Raw genomic sequence first — 20,008 nt, 5'->3', positions numbered from 1 at the left:
ATGGGAAACAGCAATTCCCGGATACAAGACTCTTAAAAAATCACTTTCTTTCGAATAATTTGTTAAATTTTAAACAAATTGTTGCATCCAGTATTTGTACTTTTTGCAATATTTGTTGCTTTCCCAGTTCCCCTACTGTTTTTATCAGTCCACATGGGATGCTCAATAATCTTAGAAGATTAATCTTCAACCTGACCTTTCCTTATTTTTTTTAGTTGATCAAAGATCATTGGATTAAATACTAATTTGACTTAGGATATATGATTGTCGTTTGTTCAAGAAAATTTTACACACAAAAATAATTAAACAAATTTTTTATGTGAATACAATAAAATCTTATAATCCTATGTCAATCCTATGAGTTATTTAAGTAATTATCTTTTAAAAATCATAAAAAACTAAAGAAAAAAAATTATTCTTTTAAAATAAATTCAATCAATCCCACATTATACTCTAAACTAAAAAGATCAAAATGACAATGTTTCCATTGATGCCTTTTATGAAATTAACTTGACTTGATAACAAGGAAGCACAGGATAGCAACAGGTCCAAGAGAGTTACCGGGAGATCAGCCCAATATCGGGATTATGTCTGAAGGGCACAATGAACTCTTGCTGACTAGATAGCTATGTTATTTTCCATTTTGAGTTTGTTACGGACAACTGGCTAATTAGTTCAATTTCAGCACATGTTATAATTTTCCTTGTTATAAATATGATTCAGGAAATAAAAATCAGCAAGGCAATTACCAGTAGCTTGTAGTGCTTAGTAGTGGTTGCTTCCAGCAAGAGAAGGGTGCATTGCTGGATTACTACTAGGCTACTTATGCCAATGACTCATGGCTGCGTGTGAATGAGCCAAAGAGCAATTGTTGTGACTGGCAACGGGTCTTGATCTTGAGGATCTATATTTATATAGTGAGAATTTACTAGTCTTGATTTGTCCTCTAATTGTTTTGATGGCTTCATTTGGAGTGAAGGTACAATCTGAACTACTTTCATGTAGTATTTGTTTATTTTTCCTTTCCACGCATCTAAGTTTGTTTGTTGGTTTAAATACATTAGGTTTTTATGTTTTTTATACTTGTAAAGAGAGCTAAAATAATCTTTTCTAAAACAATATTTTGTTTTTAACTTTGGGACATGATTTTAAACCTTTTTTTACTGATATTTGAGACATGAAACTTATCACATCAGATTCACATAAATGAAAATCAAATGATGTTTTTTTTAATAGCAAAGAAAAAAGTTATTAAAATCACAGCATGTGTCTAAACTGAAACAGAATACAAAAACTTCACAAAGCTACAATCAGACTGATACCTGCATAATACAGAAAAGCAAAAGCTTTAGACCTAAAAATTGAATTACAACTCCAGCCTAACCATGGTGAAGCAATTCCTACCATTAATAACCGTACTTGCATAAAACAAAAATCACCAACGAATTGACAGTAGACAAAGGCTCATCAGACCAACTCATTAGTGAATTCTTATCTTAAATACTAGCTATATATAACTTTCTTTTAAACTCTGAATCTAGGTATATGTAAAATGAAGCAATTTGAAGAGCTAGATCTGTCATTTAATAATTTCAGAGGAACTTTGGATACATGCCTTGGCAATTTGACGTCTCTTCGCTCACTTGATCTCTCGCACAATTTCAGAGCAACCAACTCAATGGAACACTACTGAGTGTGATCAGAAAACTTAGACTTACCGTCTTAACTGCATCAAGAAACAATTTTGAAGGTGCAATAACAGATGAATGGTGCAAGGATAAGATTTTAACATTAGACCTATCTTACAATAAATTCTCTGGTCCATTACCCTCTTGCTTCAAAGCGCCAAACTACTTGTTCTTGCAGGAAGTAGTTTTACTGGCACGATACCTGAAGCATTAAGCAACGACGTCTCCTACACAATGAATATAGATTTAAGTCACGACAAGTTTACTGGAACTATTCCTGATAGTTTATACAAGTTTTCATCTTTAAGACGTCTTTTATTAGCAGTTAATCAGTTTCAAGGCAAATATGTCCAGAGATCTGCATTACCTCCATTCACTCAATCTGTCTCACAACCATTTACATGGACTGATTCCAGAGAGCTCCCAGAAACTAGAAAGCATAGAGAGCTTAGATCTTTCAAATAGCAACTTGAGTGGACAAATCCATCTTCAGTTAAAGGAATTGCACTCTTTGGCTGTCTTCAATGTTTCCTACAACAATTTGTAAGGCAAGGCACCTGATAAGGGACAGTTTGGTACCTTTGATGAGGGTAGCTACAAAGGAAATCCATATCTTACTTGGAACAACAGTAACAGAGGCAATCCAACACCGCTGGCACTGCCAACACTATTGCCTGATGGAGAGGAAAAAGACTCTGCAATTGATTTCACTGCCTTCTGTTGGAGTTTTGCTTCATCCTATGTCATGATGCTCATAGTGTTGGTAACAATCCTTTGGATCAATCCTCATTGGCGGAGAAAGTGGTTTTATTTTGTGCATGTGTGTCTTGATAAATGTTTTGGTGAATATCTTGAAGATGTGTTGTACTAGAAGTTTATGAATTAGACTGCTAATGTTAGATGTGTTTACTTTTAACAAGAAATGGTGGATTGCATACTACCATATGAGAATAATGTAGTTTTGTTTGGGGGGTTTTAGTTCTGTTCCTAAAATTCTCGTAATGTGGTTTTTTATTCACTACATCAATTATATATTTTGTTCACTATATAATTACTTGCATCTTCTGTACAATAATTCTAATCATCTGCAAGGTGATGACTAACAGAGGTATTCAGTAAAAAAATTACAGGACTGCTTTTTCTCTATAATGTATAGTGGGTGGCTTTCCCCAGCACCACTACTGATTTGGTGGAAAAAATTGCAAGAAAAAAATAATATTGCCAGTGATTTATTAGAATTGAGTCAGAAGATCATTTTGGTCTAGGAAAGAAAACACTTTAAAGTAAAGAAGGATGTAACAAGTACTAGAAAAGGCAACAAAGGACTTACTACCTTGGAACCGGATTTGGTGCAATAAGCCAATTGTGAGTGACCTTATACGTTTCACTTTACAATGAATGTAGTTAATCGTTTTTTAACACAGGGTATCTCCCTGTCAAGAATCAAGAACCAATCTCTTGAAGTAATGAAATACACTATTAAGAACATTATAGTTCAAAACAAGATCTAAGGATTTTAACTTTCAATTTTAATTGTCCACTCTTAATTTTGTTTAGCTTTGAATAAAAAATTTAAGTAAAAAAGATAAAAGAAAGAAAATACTAGGCGGTAGAAGAAAAAATATCCTTAGAAATGGAGAAGATCTAAGTGTTATTAAGTTTGAAACTGGAAATTAGTACCATAGACGGTCACATACCATTTTGCACATTTTTTTTAAAGAACAATAAGAAATAAGAAATAACAATGTTATTTTTTAAAATTTCATTGCAAAGATTAATACCAAATTCATAAAGAAATTCAGAAGTAAAAAAAAATGAGGTTATTTATCTTCTTGACTAGTCAAACATAAATTAATTCATAGATCATTGGATTTCGATTAGAAAGGAATATAGACTTTACAAATAAAGTCTGAAAATTGACATTTCATTACTGTCATTTTATATGTATATGATTATAATTATTTGTGTTCTTAATTTATGTATGATGTGGAGGACTATTAGCTAATGTATGTCACCTTACAAGATTAAAATATAGTATAAATCAATTCAAAGAGATCTACATAAAATTATTTTATCACGGGTCAAAGTATGTAAAAATATTTCAAAATTTCATTAAAAATCAAATTCTCTAATTACATTGATTAAAAAAAAGATAAATCATAAGTTCCATCATAACTATGCAAATGTTTCAGATAAAGGTGTCAATTCCTGTCTTCTATTACTTTTTAAGATTACGGTTAAAAATTTTACTTTTTAAGATAGGCGAATTTGCAATTCTGCTAAATTTGAAAGCAATATTATTGATTTGAGAAAGTCAATATTTCCAATTTAATTAAAAGCTCTTATTCAAATTTATGAGAGCCCTATTTCCTAAAGGGCAATAAATAAATAACCAAGGATAACATAAATAAAGGACAAATGAGATGAAGATACTAATAATTTCCAAACAGAACAGCATACAATATTTCATTCCAAGCATCAGGAACACCAGCCAGACACCAGTGACTGCAGTCATCAAAAGAAGTGCCACGCCCTGTGTAGATAGAGGGGGATTTTAATTTGACTATTTTATGGACGTTACTACTAATTACTATCATGCTATTATACAATTCTAATAAACAATACATTTTGTTTGTTTGTTGGGATATAATGAATCAGCACAAGATGCATGCAGCCTATACTATAATATCTCAATATTTAGGAAAAGTCACAACAAACTTACGTAACTAATTTGTTCAGTGTTTGAATCCAAGAATAAATGTACATGTGCGGTTTTATCGGCACAAATGTAGCTATAAAAGAAATATTCACTACATGTTAATTGTTTGTTCTAAATGGAACAGCTCGCATGGGTTGACCCATGTCAACACATCTGGGTTCACACCATTTTCAAATTTCCAATCAAAGCCGTTGATTAATGATCCCAACATCAAATGCAACATCCTTATAGCTAGTGGCAAACCAGGGCATATTCGTCGCCCGCCACCAAACGGTGTTAGTTGAAAATGTCGACCTTTAACATCATTCTCTCTGAACCCAAAAACCTCTCAGGTGAAAATGAATTAGGGTTTTCCCATTTGCTTGGGTTCCTTCCATTGGCCCATTCATTAATCACTATTTGTGCACCCTGTGGGATGGTGTAGCCATTGATCTCCACATCCATCAATATATGTTGGCTTTTCTAAGTAGCAAAAGTGGGGCAACTGGGTGCATGCCAAAGGAATTTGACTTCTGTCCTTGCCCATGCTGTGGTGTTGTCCAGTAAAAATGATAATGCACAACAACTGTGTTAATAATTAATGATGATATTTAATTTTAAAAATTATAAAAATGGTATGATTTTAAAAGAACGAGATAACATAAAAAAGAAAAGTAAAGAAACCAAATCCATGCAAAGGTCTCTTTTACTATTGCACTCAAATATGGGAGTCTTGCAATGTCTGATTCCTCAATTGACTTGACACAAACTCATGAGGGATGAACATCATGTGTCTTTAAAGCTTGTGCCAACACAAAAAATATCTTGCCACACCTCAATTAATTGTGCACACCGTTTTAATATTAAGAACAATAATTTTGTTTTTGACGTTGATCGTTTAATTTGGTTTCCGTTGGTCGTCGACTCTGTCGTTTTGTTGGTCTTCGACTTTATCTTTTTGTTGACCTGTGTACTCAAACTCTGCATAAAACAAAATAAAAAATTGCCACCACCACTGCATCTGCATCCCTTGGTGTTGCTTCCACAATAGATTGTTTAATAGTCAAGTGTGCGTGTGAACTTGGGCTAAGGGCAAGTCAATAGATTATCAGTCTGCTAGCTTCACCAGCGACAGCCAAGTTGTTTGAACATAATAGCATGGATAAGTAGTTCACTCTAGTCCATCAATTTAGAATCTAATTCGATAGTTTCCTCAAGAGGTATATATCAGAAAGAAATTGAAATGTAACGTACTAATGTAATAATATCTATGAAGAGCAAATAACGTCACAGGATATATTTTTCTTAAATGATGATAATTAAAGTGATGTAGACAATTAATTGGGGTGACACATTTTTTATTTGAGGTCAGCAATTGGGAACTGAAGATTTAATTTCCATCCTCTCACGAGTCTTTCTAGGCTTTATCTGGCTAATTTTATTCAATAATTTGAGTGGTAATAATATATGTATCCGTAGCATTCCAATGGCACAAAAAGTTAAAAAAAAAAGAAAGAAAAGAGGGTGAGATCGAGAGAGCTATATATAGACCGATAAACGGCATTGCAAATTGTAAAAAAAGTACAACAAGTGTTAAAGTAAATATTCCAGATGGAGATGTGTAGGAAGAAACAGTGGTTAGTATCAGTATTGTTGGGAGCAATAGTTTTGAGTGACGTGTTAGGCAATAGTAGTGGTTGCTTCCAACAAGAGAAGGCTGCGTTGTTGGATTTCAAGGCTACTTATCATGGCAACGACTCATTGAAGCTGCGTTCGTGGGTGAATGAGGCAAAGAGCAATTGTTGTGATTGGGAACGGGTCACATGTGATTCCTCTTCTGGTCACGTAATCCATCTAGATCTTGGAAATTTATATACAATTGCTGAAAGTGAAATGGTACCACTTGTATATCCACCTGCTGGTGAAATGGGACCATATCCGTTGTCCATAAAAATGCCTCTATGGCCATCTCCATATTGTTCAAAGCACACAAGCCGTTTCTTAAACTGGTCCTTGTTTCTACCCTTCAGGAAATTGACAAGTCTCAGTTTGTCCAACTCTTGTTTGCTGGGATTCATTCGGACGGAAGGTATAATTTTATTATTAATATTATTTTAATAATTCAAACAATACTTATTAGGAGTACTATTAATGAAAAGTTGGGTATCAAGGAATCAGATTCAGTTTGTTGAAAAAAAACCCAGATAAATGTGTTATAAATTCTTTAGTTGATTCCCACAAAAAATACTTTTATTTTGTTTTGAACATGAAATTGTCTTGGACGTGGATTCGGGATGCTGAGACAACCATGCACCCTACCATTTATTAGCATTTAATTTGCCATAGTTCACTTGCTCCACGGTGATATTGTTACTGCATCGGTTAATGAGAATTGTTTTATATTCCCAATACTCCTTTCATTTCAAATTGATGGACGTTTTAACCTTAACAAAAATTCATATTAATTGTTGCTTTTAGTTTTAATAAAACTTTTATTTTAAATTTAACTCTTAATAAATATTATTTTCTCGGTCCTTTATATGAAAATTAAATAATTAATTTATCAACATCAATAAAAATACACTTTAATGACACTACACCTTCACCATAAACTTTATTTTTATTCTTAAAAATACACTTTAAATTTTCGTAGTTATTAACATTTAATGACACTACACCTTCACCAATAAATAAGCATCACTTCTATTGTTAATGGATTAATAAATGTGTCTTGTTAATGGATTTTACAAAATGAATGATAAAAAAATTTTATGTTGTACATGAATGCTTAAAGTGAATATTGAAGTAAAGTTTCAGATGACAGCAAGTCAACATTGAAGAAGTTGGAGACTTTAGATCTCAGTTTCAATTATCTCAATGAGAGCATAATAGAACTTGTGGGTGTTCTCCCATCTGTCAAGAATTTAATTCTTGGTGCTAATTTTATCAGAGGACCCTTTTTGAAAGGTATGAATGCAATTATATATGTACGTAATTATATGTTTCACACTTGGAGATTTCTACACATCTAATTTGCTTTATTTTTCCTTCAATTCTAAGAATTATCACTTTTACCAAACTTGGAAGTGTTGGATTTGGCTATTAATCTGCTCGGCAATGGCAGCCACTTTGCAACTCAAGGTACATATGTATGTGTGTATGATGCTACTTTTGGGTATCACTCATAGTTCAAACCACCATTTAATTTGTTAAAGTCATGATGAGCCCATTATTAGTATGGAGTCTTCATAAAACAATTACAAGTAGAATTTTACATAATTAAAAGAATGATGTATATAAACTCTTATTTCATAAGTTAGTTTTTAAGTCAAATTAGATCTAGACTCAAATTTTAAGATAGTATCAAGAATTTCTCCAGAGAAAAATAAAAATATTTCTTATATATATTACTTATACCATGTGAAAGCAACAATATAATTTCATAGGATCATTCAATTGAAATGATACATGAAGAATATAAGTCATATGAGGAAACAAAAAAAAACTATCTCAAATCATTTGTTATCGAGTTATTATTAGATTACTAACATATGTTTAATCTTAAGAACTTTACATTCAAAAGATATTCCATCTTTAATGCAAGGTGTGTATGTTGAAGATCTCACCTTAGCCTAAAAACATCTGATCTCATGAATTTGACCTAAACTAAAATAAGATGATATTCTATATTTTAAAGGATAAAATTATTTGTCTTATCTCTTTATTTTTAAAAGAATGTGAGTTTATTTATTTATTTTTTAAGCAGAATGTGAGTAGATTTATAGATTATGGTCTACAACAATTTTTTTATTACTACTTTAAGTAAAAAATTAATATTGTATATTTATCATTGACGTAAATTTGAAGTAATCTTTCAGATTATAAAAACAAGTCAACATTGAAAAAGTTAAAGACATTAGATCTCAGTTTTAATTATCTCAACGAGAGCATAATGGAACTTGTTGGTGCTCTCCGATCCATCAAGAATTTAGCTCTTGCCGATAACTTTATAGCTAGACCTTTTCCGATAAAAGGTATGATTGTACATAACTAATTATATTTTTAACATTTTTGTGAGTTCGTTTTGCACATTCTGATTTGATTTACTTTTTCTTCTTAGAATTGTCACTTTTACCAAACTTGGAAGTGTTAGATTTGAGTATGAATCATCTTGTTAGTTCTGTCACAACTCAAGGTACGTACGTAACTTTGTATCAATTATCAGATTAAAAAATTATTTTAACAAATGTAAGAAAATTCCAAAATTTCTCACAGGACATAATTATAATCAATACTTGTTAATTATAATTAATTCCTTAAGATCCTCGATTGTTTGCTCATATTCATCGTGTAATTCGACACTGTCAGTTGACAACACAATATTGTCTCTGCATAACTTTTATTGAGACTCATGCAAAAAACCACACATAAATTGATTAATTTTACACGAATAAAAATTCAATTTTTCTTGTAGCTATTTTCAATCACTTTGAATAATAGATTATAAAAACTCACTTTACATCTTAAGTTTGAACGTCCTCAGTGTTATCGTTCTACACACAAAAAATTAAATGATTTGATTTATAAAATAATTTTTTTGTTTGAAAAGTTTTAAATGGAAATTAATCTTTTGTTTAGAATGATTTTAATGCATATGTGTATTTAAGAATTTACTCAAATTATTCTGTAAAAAAAATAATTTACACAAATTAAATTTTAATATACGTAAGTTTAATTTCCTTTTAATTATTTAACTTGACAATTTCATCTTCATTATTAATTTTATCTACGTCATTAAATGTTTCAGACGTCAAATAATGATTTATAAATCAATACAAATCCATCCTAACTCTAATTTTTTGAATATAAAAAAACAAATCCATATTTTACACGGGGTTTGTACGGACAGATATATGCTGTTGCTGCATTTTATCCAGTTTCAAAAGTCATAAGGCAAAGAAATTAAATTTTTTATATTAAAAGATTGCAATAGAAATTATGAATAGACTGTAATACTTATTTTGGGTTGAAAGAATAGACTGAATTATTACACTTTCTAATAAAACTCTCTATTTTTTATACTTTTTAATTAAAAACTTTCTATTTTTTATTCTTTAATACTCTCCCCATTTCTTTTTATTGTCTTTTATGGTTGTTATGTAAAAAACAAAAAAAAAAAATATAATAAATTTTATTGTTCTTAATAATATGGTTGAGATTTTTTATTTTTACTTTACAACAAATGCATATATGCAAACTAATTAAATATTAAATAAAAAGTAAGAGTATAATTTCCAAAAAAGAGTATTTAATGCTATGTTGATCTTTAAAATAATCAATAAATAGAAATAAAAATCTTTTAAAATCCAACAATGAAAAAAGAACGATGGAGTATTAGTAAGCATTTTCCTTTTAAATTAGTAGATACTATTATTAATTACTCCGTCCATCATAAAATAATTTTTGTCCTATACTGATTTATACAGATAAAAAAATAATTTTATAAAATTAATCTTATTTTATCATTAATTTATTTATAAATTTTATTGTTCAGTATTAATATTATAAAAGATATAAGTGAAAAAGATAATTAATATTACATTAAAAAATTAAAATAATAATTATTTTAGAATAATTTTTTTATACGAAAATTATAACACAACAAAGAAGTAATAAATTAATTAATGATTTCAGATATCCATTCCAGCACCGAGTTCTATGGATTAAAGAAGTTGAAGACACTCAACTTAGCTGACAATCATTTTGACAAGGGAATATTCAAGTCTTTAGTTGCTTTTCCCGCTCTCAGATCTTTGAACCTAGATTTTAATCCAATCAAAGGGGATCTTGATGACAACGGTATTTTCTGCCTACTTGGTTTCCCTTAGATATTTATTTCATTTCTTTTATTATTATTATTAGATATATATTTCATTTCTAGTGCATATAAATAGTTATTTTTGAACAATATTGTTGAATAACTAAGAAGAATAGCTTTGTTGGCTCCTGTTATATATCTAATGATTTCGTTATAGAATCATTTATGAAATTAACATGGATTCGTGTATGTTTGTTGAGAAGGATGTTAGAAGTTTGTAATTTGCATTTGCTTACTAATAGTTTAGAAGAAAAAGCATCAGGATTTTACTGTCAAGTTGTAATACACTTTAACAAGGATTTTACGTGGTTCTTCTGCTTTGGTTGCTGCATTTGAAATGTGAATTAGGAGTTCACAATAATTAAGCTAATAACGTCTCTAAATATATCTCTTTTCATTCTGGTGAAGTTTTGGCTAATCTAAGCAAGCTGGAAGTTCTTCTACTAAGTAATTCAGGTATCACCGGATATTTCCCTAATCAAGGTGAGGAAGTATAAAAATCTTTAATATTATCCTTGTCTATTTTTTATTTAATCAGCTATCCTTATCTATTATTTATATGCTTTTTTTTTTTACTTCCTACGCTCCAAATCTACTTTATTTATGCATTAAGGAGCCTCAATTCATTGGTTGTTTCTTCTCATTATTTTGAATCTAGGTTTATGTAAAATGAAGCAACTTCAAATGGCAGCACTGTCATATAATAATTTCGTAGGAACTTTGGATCCATGCCTTGGCAATTTGACATCACTTCAGAATCTTGATCTCTCCTTTAACTTCTTAAGTGGGAACCCGGCACCTTTTATTGGGCACCTTGTCTCTATCGAGACTCTTGAAATATCTTTCAATGAATTTGAGGGCATATTCTCATTTAACATTTTTAGCAACCATTCAAGGCTCAAGAGATTGCTAATTGGCGATATGAAAGTTGACACTGAAAATCCGCCTTGGATCGCACCATTTCAGTTGGAGCAACTAGCAATTACCTCTTGCAAGTTAAACTTACCCACAAAAGTAATTCCAACTTTCCTTTCAAATCAAAGTAGCTTGACAGGTATTGATTTATCGGGTAACAACCTAGTTGGTAAATTTCCCAGCTGGTTGCTTGTGAACAACTCAAATTTAGAAGAAGTGGATTTATTTCATAATTCTTTCAGTGGACCTTTTGAACTACCCTTTGATCTAAATCATCACATGGACAAAATAAACACCTTGTCCTTATCAAACAACCAGATGCAAGGCAAGCTCCCCGATAACATTGGATCCTTTTTCCCTCATTTAGTGAATTTTGATGTCTCAAACAATAATTTTGATGGGCATATTCCAGCTTCAATTGGAGAGATGTCAAGCTAGCAGGGATTGTTTTTGGGGAATAATAATTTTTCTGGCAATGTGCCTAATCATATTCTTGACGGATGCTTCTCATTAAAAACATTGATGATGGATAGCAACCAACTCAATGGAACACTGCTGAGTGTGATCAGAAAGCTTAGACTTGTCACCTTAACCGCATCAAGGAACAACCTTGAAGGTGCAATAACAGATGAATGGTGCCAACATAATCTTGTTAAGTTAGACCTATCTCACAATAAATTCTCTGGTACAATACCCTCTTGCTTCGAAATGCCAGCGTACTTGTTCTTGCAGGGAAACAGTCTTACTGGCACGATACCTGAAGCATTAATAAGCAACTACTCCCAACCAACTGCCATAGATTTTAGTGACAACAAGTTTATTGGAACTATTCCAGATAGCATATATAAGCTTTGGTCTTTAAGATTTCTTTTATTGGCAGGTAATCAGTTGCAAGGCCAACTTTCCAGTCAGGTATGCCAACTAGAGCAAATCAATATCTTGGACCTTTCGCGAAATAACTTCACTGGATCTATACCTCCTTGCTTCAGTAGCATGTCATTTGGAAATTTTACTATACCCTTGTATAGTTTTGATAGGCGTAAACGATTTGTCCCTAGAACTGATGTTGCAGAAATGCAACTCACAACAAAAAATTTATATCCTTCATTCAAAAGTGACAAATTTCAAATGATGTCAGGATTAGATTTGTCATCTAATCAATTGACAGGAGAGATTCCACGCCAAATAGGAGATTTGCATTACCTCCATTCACTCAACTTATCTCATAACCATCTACATGGATTGATTCCAGAGAGCTTCCAGAAGCTAGAAAACATAGAGAGCTTAGATCTTTCAAATAACAACTTGAGTGGACAAATCCCTATTCAGTTACAGGACTTGAACTTTTTATCTACCTTCGATGTTTCCTATAACAATTTGTCAGGCAAAGCACCTGATAAGGGACAGTTTGCTAATTTTGATGAGGACAACTACAAAGGAAATCCATATCTTACTTGGAATAACAGTAATAGAGGCAGTCTAACAACGCTCCCACCACCAAGTACTGCATTGCATGATGGAGAGGAAAATGACACTGCAATTGATTTCACTGCTTTCTGTTGGAGTTTTGCTTCATCCTATGTCATGGTACAAATAGTGTTGGTGACAATCCTTTGGATCAATCCTCATTGGCGGAGACAGTGGTTTTATTTTGTCGAAGTGTGCCTTCATAAATGCTTTGGTCAATTTCTTGAAGATGTGTTCTACTAGAAAGTTGTGAAATAAATTGTTCATGCATGTTAGATATGTTTAATTTTAACAAGAAGTGATGGTGCACGCTACCGTATGGGAATAATGTAATTTGTTTGGGATATTTAATTAAGTGCCTCAAATTCTCGTAATGTATTTTGATCAATGATTACGTAGTTTTCTTTTATTCAGTACATCAATTATATATTTTTTTGTGAGATCTTGCCATATTTTTGCTAAAAGGACAAACACTTGCATATATTATGGTTTGGACTTTGGATTATAATTGTAAAAGTTCACTCTGAAATAAAGTCAGGCATTTACTTATCCTAGATTTATGGTACAGTCATATGTTTGTCGGTGTAAAATATTCACGGGGTATACTATTGTTATTTATTTATTATTATTTAAAAATTAAAATCTTAATATTTTACAATTTCTAATGACTAAAAACTAACGCTGCTAAATCTTTATTATGGATGATCAACAACAAATTATACCTTACGTGATTAGAATATAGTAGTTTTCATCAGAGCAACCAAGGCCTCGTTGACTGTACAATCTAGCTTCAACAAGTATCTCATCACACTACTGTCGAACAATCTTTATGATTAATAAAAGACAAAAATGAATCTGCAAAAGCCACTCAACAGTGCAAAACCTTCTATGTAGAGGGAATTATACAATCAGGCTTTGTTTTCTTTCTGCAGCGATGCTGAGTATATCTCATGTTAAGCATCTGATATCTTAACAAAGGACTTACTTGTGAATTGTGAGTCACCTTATAGTTTTCACTTTACAATGAATGTAGTTAATCGTTTTTCAATACAGGGTATCCCCCGTCTTGAAGTAATGAAATACACTATTAAGAACATTATAGTTCAAAACAAGATCTAACGATTTTAACATTCAACTTTAATTGTCCACTCTTAATTTTGTTTAGCTTTGAATAAAAAGTTTATGTAAAAAAGATAAAAGAAAGAAAATACTAGATAGTAGAAGAAAAAATATCCTTAGAAATGGAGAAGGTCTAAGTGTTATTAATTTCGAAACTGGAAATTAGTACCATAAACGGTTAGATAGCATCTGACATATTTTTTTTTTTAGAACAATAAGAAATAATAATGTCATTTTTTAAAATTTCATCGCAAAGATTAATATCAAATTCATAAAAAAATTAGAAGTAAAAAAAATACAAGTTATTTGTCTTCTTGACTAATCAAACATAAATTAATTTATTAATTTATAGATCATTAGATTTCGATCACTAAAGAATAGAGACTTTACAAATAAAGTCAAGAATTGACATTTCATTTCTGTCATTTTATATATATAGTTATAATTATCAGTGTCAATATGTCTTTAATGTAATACCAGGAGGACTATTAGCTAATGTATACCACCTTATAAGATTAAAATATGGTATAGATCAATTTAAAGAGATCTACATAAACATATTTTATCGCGGACCAAAGTATATAAAAATATTTCAAAATTTCATTAAAAAAACAAAATCTCTAATTACATTGATTAAGAAAAAGATAAATCATAAGTTCCATCGTAACTAAGATCAAGGTATGCAAATGTTTCAGATAAAGGTGTCAATTCCTGTCTGCAACTACGTTTTAAGATTGGCGAATTTGCAATTCTGCTAAATTTGAAAGCAATATTAGCTTTTGGGGGGCTGTAGAGTAACATGGCATTTTTTAATATTTCGAATTTAATTAAAAGCTCATATTCAAATTTATGAGAGCCCTATTTCCTCAAGGGCAATAAATAAATAACCAAGGATAACATAAATAAAGGACAAATGAGATGAAGATACTAATAATTTCCAAAGAGAACAGCATACAATATTTCATTCCAAGCATCAGGAACACCAGCCAGACACCAGTGACTGCAGTCATCAAAAGAAGTGCCACGCCTTGTGTAGATAGAGGGGTGACCATCCCTCCTCAGTTGTGTGAGCAGAGTGATGTCTAGCAATTCTGCAGGCTTTGCCATGTTACTTATAACGCTCTTCACAATGTCCGCACCAGGATATGGTGGCATTGGTCCTTCATCTGGTTGAGTTTGCCTTAGGCACCCCTTTTTACTGGAATATTCAATTCAAAGAAACAAAAGAGTGACTTCTTCACTACAATTATATAACAATTACTAATCATAATAACATATGGGGCAATCCATTCTTTAAAAAAATAAAATCACATAACATATGGAGCATTTGTCTTGCTATTTCATACTCATTTAAAAACCTAATGTATCAAAATGTGTTGCAATCTCCACACCCTACCCAATCCATATTCAAGTAAAAACTTTGAAGCATAAAACATAGCAGACGGGCATGGAATTTTTTTAATCAACCATTAATTAGGGAATCGATGATTTAGATTGTATTTGTAATTAGTTTTAGATTTTAAGTTTATTTGATTTTTTTATCAGCACTTTTATTTGATTTTATACCATTGATTTTCTAATCAACCATTAATTAAGAAATCAATAGGTTAGATTATGATTAATTTTCATTTTATCATAATTTTTAACCTTGACTTTCTAATTAACAATGATAGATGTACTTTATTCACCTTCTTACTTTAAATTAGACAAATCCAAAATTCAATTGGAGAGAAACCAAAACCAGCCATAAAACTTACTCAACATGGGAAGCAGCGATTCCCTGAAACAAGACTCTAGTCTTTGAAGGATCAATGTTAGAATCAACCCATTTAGCCCAAGTACTCAGCCCAATCTTGAAAGCTTCCATGTGATCCATTTCCTTTCTTAATTCATTGCCCACTTGAAAGTAATCCCACCTACAATAAAACATTTAAATGATGTCATTAGCCACATGGCTAGCACCTCTCATAAACGCCAAAAAAAGTGGTTAAAAATTCAAAAAGCTTCATTACCCTTGAGACTGTCCAGTGTGAGTCCACCAATGGTAGGTGTTGAAAATCAAAACATCCACTTCTTTCCACTGGTCCCCAGAACTAATGCTATCCAATTTCAAAATTCTACCTCTTTCTTTGTCATGAACCAAATCAACTAGGAACCCATTTTTCAACCACATGATTGAAGCTTTATATTCCTATAACCCAAAAAAAACACACAAATGGACTAGATTATTAACCCAATAAAAAACTACAAAAGTTCAATACTTTCCAGAAACGAAAATATAAAACTGAAAAGAATCACTACCGGAACTGAGAACACCAAAAGTTCCTGTGTTTGACTTGTTAAAGTGTAATTTGAGTTTGGGACTGCAATGTGTAGCAAACAAGTGAGTGACTGCCACATGTTGTTACTTATGGAGTCCCCCACAAACATTATCTTCTTTCCTATGCTTCTCTCCAAGAACTTTTTACCATCAAACCTGTTAACCATTAATACCATTTTCTTGTAAAATAATAATAATGATATCATTTGGAGAGAGAAGAAAAAAAATTCAAATTTGAAATTCAAGATGCCATCTTGCAAGTCAGAAAAAATATGTTTAAACAAATATGGCAAATTTCCATGTGATTAGACGTTACAAAGATACCATACCACATATTTTTCATGGAAAACAATCATTCTGAAGCCAATACAAGATTAAAACTGGATATTACTGGATAAACGAAAAGTAACCCGTGTCAATTAATCTACGAGCAAAAGTAAAGTTGAATGAAAATAAACCACATTACCTTGGAAGATCACAACCAGAGGGCATCCATCTATACTTGAGATAATCCTTATCAGGCCTTGCATATCTTGAGCAATCAAACCCAATGAAGGGACAGTCCCTTGAGGCATCATAGAGAGGGTGTAAGGAAGCTTCATCAATGATCCATCTGCCATGAGAAAAATCACATCCTTGTGGAGAAGGAGTTGCCACTGCCCATACAAAAACAGAGGCTAGTATCAGAGGCCTCAACCACATTGTGAACACCATATTTGAAAATTGTACCTTATGAGACCGCGTGAAAAACAACGTTTGCGTTTTGTATTTTATATATGCAAAAAAATGTGGTTGGTCCCATAGGCGTGTCTAGCTGTAGCTTTATTGAAAATAATATTGGCAGAAATTATTTTCATATATAGTTGCTGCATCAAATAAAAGTTAACCAGCAGCCTTAACTAGATCCTGTGATCTGATTTAATTTCTCTATAAGGAAAAGGGTGCGTCATATAACGTAAAATGGGGAGTTATTTCATGTATGAGGTAAAATGGGAAGTTATTTTCCTCAATTAACTAAACCATTAACTGTTAAAATCATCTATGAAAATATAGATACATATTTAATAAATTATTAAATAATAATATTTTAACTAATAATTGTAATTTGTTTTACTATTGAATACAAATATATGGTTACATGTTCAAAATAATATATGCAGATACGAGAATGAAAAGGAAAATAGTTCATAAATTTATATATAAATAATTAAAATCTTTTTAAGGATAAATAATTGAGATTTAAAGTCCTAAGATTACTTAAATTAATAATATAATGTATAATATAGTACATACTCTTCCTGTTGTTCAATTCCAAATACAATATTGCTCAGGCACAACTTTAATGATCAAGCTTCCCTTCAACCTTGCCGGGCAAATCATATACTTAAAATAACAATCAATTATATCAATAATCAATATTATATTATAAAAAATTCTTAGTTAGTAAATAGATGTCACGTGGTGGTGTCTTAAGGAAGTCTAGTTTAATTCATTAAATAATATATCTGAATTATTATAAACTATTTAATACCTAAATTTAATTCTTATGGGTGTGATTATTTGTGATTGTTTCATAGATTATTAGTTAATTCTTGAGAATGAAAGTATGGAAATATATGTTTGTGACAAGCTTTGAAAAACTATTTTAGGTATTTTTAATTTTCAGAAAAGTTGCAACTTTCATTTAAACCGTACTTTTATACATTTTTATTCCCGTGAAGAGAATAGAAAAATAATATTATCGTGGGAATAAAGTGAAGTTATTTACTAAAATACAAGTAACTTCTATTTTTACCCTTATGAGTCATACAATAAACAAAGGCAGTATACACCACGTACACGTGGATGCTGTAGAGTGTTGCATGGATTATTTTTTTTAAAAAAAGAATTTGTATCATTATTTAGTTAAATACTTGTTTTTATTATTGTTAGTAAATCCAATATTTTTTAAATGAAAGATTAGGTCCTAAATATAAGACAACTTGAGCAATCATACATATACCTAGAAAACCATTTTCTTATCGGGACCTAAAACACCATTTAATGTATGTAGATAATGTAAATTACACATCAACATTAAAAAACCCGGTGCAAGAACACTTAACTGCATAATGCTTATTTTTTCCTCACTTTAATTAACAATTATACTATTATTTTTAAATTAATACCAGATAATCATTCAAAAATAATAATAAAAATCAATAGAATTCTCACATTCAAATTGAATTTGAATTTGCAGGCTATTGATTTACTAAGAGTCACGCACACAACAACTAAAACCCAAAACATTGATTCGTGGGCTTTGTTAATGGCAACACCGTTATTGCTAAGATACCCCCTAGATTCACAAAAATATGCTTCATGTTCATCATAAAACAAAATGGAATCGTTTTTAAGAATTAAGAACTCAAATTGGAATAAAATTAAATAATTGAAATTTAGAGAAATTTTATAATAAGAAAGCTTCTACGATTAAGGGTTCACATAATGATTTTTTTTACTGCAACATAATGATTTTCTATTGGACTAGTTTTCTTACCTAAGCGTAAATTTTCTATTGGACTAATAATAAGAAAGCTTCTACGATTTTCTATGATTTAGAGTTCACATAAGAAGTCATATTTATATTATAAATTTTGTAAAAAAAAATATAACAAATAAAATTGAGAAGAAAAAAGAGCAAAATGTAATAAAATAATTATTGTACTACAAAATAAGCAAAACAATTTAATAAAAATTATTGTATGAATTTGTGGTATAAATAAATAACTCAAAATCTAATAGCTATGTAGTCATCACAACTCTTTATTTTTTTTTAAATTCTATTCTGGACAGGTATGTTAAAGTAATTACTTCATGAACTTAGATGGATCGAATGATTGCAAGAAGAATGAGAATAAATTATTGGGTATATAGCTTGAGGAATTGATCGATACATGTATTGATGTAAATGTACCTAGCTTATATTTGATTTGATTAGAGAGAATCTCACCGACAAAAGGAGCTAAATTAGTTTTGTCAGTTTTAAATTTCGATTGGGGCACGGCAACAACCAACATATGTACATGCAAGTGTCTTCCCGTGGTTGACAATCAAAAGAATTAGATTGATGATTATAGGACTTACTTAAGAATCTCTATCTCCTACAAACAAACAACTCATCAGATTTCAGATCTATTCAAATAATTTAAAGAACAAGAAAACAATTTGCTGTTTATCTTAGACGTTAGGTGATCAGGTTCACATTCTGGTCCCGGTTACAACAAATATTTAAAACTCAAGAATTTCACAATTACACTTGTGTTATAAAGGTTATCTTGTCTTATCCTAATCACACCTAAAAAGATATAAAATGAGTTAGATGATTAAGAGAGAAGATAAAAGAAAAAATGTTGTAGGTTCAATTTCCTCTAATGACAAAAACTATCATTTTAACAAAATTAACTTTGTGGATAAAAATAATCCTAATCACACCCAAAACACATTAAAAAGCAAAACCACCTTAGAGGACATAAGGGTTAATAAACCCGACCCAACATCACGCTCAACATAAGTAATAAATGCTTAAACATATGATCGCACATCTTTTTATACGAAATATAACCTATACATCGTCCCATAGAAATTTCGAACCACCAACTCATCTTGAGGATATCAGTTCTTATGACTAGGTAGCTGAAACAATGTCTGACCTCTACTACGATCAAGAAAGAGAAATGATGAGAAGTATGGTATGAAATCGTACTCCAGAGAGTGACGATAGGATTAAAGATATGTTGCGACTTGACATATCGAGCACATACAACCACGCATATCATACCATTTATGAGAGAGACATGATTGAGCTCGCATAGTGGCATGACAATAAAAAATCGATATGATTATCACACATGAACAATATTATTGGAGGGTATCGTGTATAA

General features: G+C 30.9%; 1 protein-coding gene and 1 pseudogene across 1 annotated transcript; one reads left to right on the top strand and one right to left on the bottom strand.

Moving 5' to 3' along the window:
- The first annotated feature begins 5,942 nt into the window (after positions 1–5,942).
- On the top strand, positions 5,943–13,088 carry LOC114379060 (annotated as a pseudogene).
- Positions 13,089–14,553: 1,465 nt separating this feature from the next.
- LOC114379161 (protein trichome birefringence-like 42) lies at positions 14,554–16,845 on the bottom strand. The gene is made up of 5 exons (XM_028337762.1): positions 16,552–16,845; positions 16,067–16,241; positions 15,778–15,956; positions 15,523–15,681; positions 14,554–14,963 (listed from the first exon to the last, which is right to left on the bottom strand). Exons 1-5 carry the CDS (start codon positions 16,797–16,799, stop codon positions 14,693–14,695), a joined length of 1,032 nt encoding a protein of 343 aa, XP_028193563.1. The 5' UTR covers positions 16,800–16,845; the 3' UTR covers positions 14,554–14,692.
- Positions 16,846–20,008: the final 3,163 nt, after the last annotated feature.

This window comes from Glycine soja, chromosome 12 (genome assembly GCF_004193775.1).
Source record: "Glycine soja cultivar W05 chromosome 12, ASM419377v2, whole genome shotgun sequence".
In the NCBI taxonomy this organism is placed as follows: Eukaryota; Viridiplantae; Streptophyta; class Magnoliopsida; order Fabales; family Fabaceae; genus Glycine; species Glycine soja.
Note: the sequence above shows the minus strand (reverse complement) of the source record. Positions and strands in the feature narration are given on the sequence as shown.

Coding starts and splice junctions, on each gene's coding strand:
- LOC114379161 (XM_028337762.1), bottom strand. CDS start 16,799: ATGGTGTTCACAATGTGGTTGAGGCCTCTGATACTAGCCTCTGTTTTT. Junction 15,957..16,066: donor TTTTGGTGTTCTCAGTTCCG/GTAGTGATTCTT, acceptor TTTGGGTTATAG/GAATATAAAGCTTCAATCAT. Junction 15,682..15,777: donor CACACTGGACAGTCTCAAGG/GTAATGAAGCTT, acceptor GTTTTATTGTAG/GTGGGATTACTTTCAAGTGG.